Below are 2,002 nucleotides of genomic sequence, written 5' to 3' on the forward strand. Positions count from 1 at the left end.
GTTTGCCCCACCTTTGATTGCATGGGTTTCTCATGAATCGTTTCAATTAGACCACACTAACCGTCACCAACCGTCCATATATATTGTTTATAGTATAGTGAATCTGGTAATCAATTTGGACCATCCATTACATGGGTCTCACTTTTGATTACTAGTACTTCTCAGGAATTGCTTTAATCAGACGACCTATCTGTCCAACCATGCACCATGTCAACCTCACCATTAATTGTATGTGTTCTACAAGAATTTACTCAATCAGATCATCCTAAACATCCAATCCGGACCATCCATCAAGTGGCCACTTTTGGTTGCATGTTTTACTCAGGAATGGCTTTGACCACATCATCCCAGTGATCCAATTGATTGCTAGGAAATTGAACAATCCATATTAATTGTAAAAAAATTCACTCTTAAAATATATTCTAAATTACTATAAACAGTATATACATTCTTCAAGTAAACACAATCACCCTCTAATATAATCAAAGTGTTCACTGACTCTTGGTGGGCTCCATTTTAGATGAATGGTCCACCACTCCAGCATGGCCCGTTAGCATCATGTACTTATCCTTCCTAGTCAATGTGGTGGACTCAAACCCTAGTGTGCAACCCAACATCCTCTGCACATGATTCGCCACGTCGATCGATGGCCTTCCACCAGTACACGTCATCTCGGTTGGCATCGGGTCCAGGAACGTGATCTCAAACGTAGGTCTAGGGTTCATGAACAAGAAGAACGGGTCCATGGACTCCCATCCCCTGGCTGTCGATCCAAAGAACATGCCCTGCCTGATGTTGACTGCCACCGGCACGATCCGGTCGCTTAGTTCTGCAAACAAGGCGCTGAAGCGAAGCAAGAAGGGTTGACGGCATGTGGTACCCTCAGGGCAAATGATGAGATCGCCTTCTTTGAGGAGAGCTGAGATGCGAGCAGTGTCAGTTGCACGATCACGTGATAATCGGAACGTACGTATGGGGGACATGAGCTCAGAGAAATGGCCTAGGCTGTAAGTTACACATGAAATCTTGCGTTTGAGGGCAACTGAGATGACGAGAGGATCGATTGCTGTGCGGTGATTGCATACATAGAGAAAGCCAGGAGAGCCTGAGGAGGGTGGTGGTGGAGGTAGGCCGCGGGTTATAAGCTTGAGGCCGAAGAAGCTGGATAAACGGGGCATGATGGATAGGGGAAGTGGTACTAGGAAAAAGATTCGGATGATGGCTAGGATGAAACCGAGGGGAATCCATAGGTAGTTGATGATGGCGTTGAGATAGGTGGGCCTTTGAACTAGACGGCCATCGTGCAAGATGAGACGGAGATTGAGGTTGTCTGGATTGACAGGGACGGCTGAATTGTCCGGGTGCACAATGTAGCCCTCCTGGTTGGACCATGTAGACATGTAAGTAAGCTGTGAGAAATATTTCGTGAGCTACTACTACAGGTAGTTATAATCAAATATGTAACAATCACACGATGAGGGCTTATTTCTTTTGTGTGAGAGCGTGACTAGCTAGTTACCCTGCCACTAGCCAATGTTCAGTGGTCGGTGCTATGTGGGCCCCACCCCACCATGATGTATGTGTTTCATGTATGCTGTCCATCTATATATATATATATATATATATATATATATATATATATATATATATATATATATATATATATAGGGAAAAGGTACTAGCGCTCGAGCTGATGGGAATGTCCAATGAGGTCAAGCTGTGTGGGCCCCACTGTGATGCGTTTCAAACATCTACCCCATCAATCAGATGCACCATTGCATCGTGTGCCTAGGTCTCAAAAATAAAGTCAATCTGTGACTTTTGTGGGCCACACCACATACAAAAGTGGGGAGGGGCTGTGCACCATTAAAACATTCATAATCATTTTTTGGGCCCACCGAGATGTGGTTTGCAAATCCAGCCCATCCATTATGTGTGTCCCACTTGGATGAGGGTTCGTACAAAGTTTCAGCAGCATTCAAAACGCAGGTGGGCCCCACCA

At 45.1% G+C, this 2,002-nt stretch overlaps 1 protein-coding gene across 1 annotated transcript; it reads right to left on the reverse strand.

The window, feature by feature from the left end:
* Positions 1-477: 477 nt before the first annotated feature.
* LOC131225084 (glycerol-3-phosphate 2-O-acyltransferase 6-like) lies at positions 478-1,400 on the reverse strand. The gene has a single exon (XM_058220505.1). The coding sequence runs from the start codon at positions 1,398-1,400 to the stop codon at positions 492-494; it is 909 nt and encodes a 302-aa protein (XP_058076488.1). The 3' UTR covers positions 478-491.
* Positions 1,401-2,002: the final 602 nt, after the last annotated feature.

Source organism: Magnolia sinica, chromosome 14 (genome assembly GCF_029962835.1).
Source record: "Magnolia sinica isolate HGM2019 chromosome 14, MsV1, whole genome shotgun sequence".
NCBI classification, from domain to species: domain Eukaryota; kingdom Viridiplantae; phylum Streptophyta; class Magnoliopsida; order Magnoliales; family Magnoliaceae; genus Magnolia; species Magnolia sinica.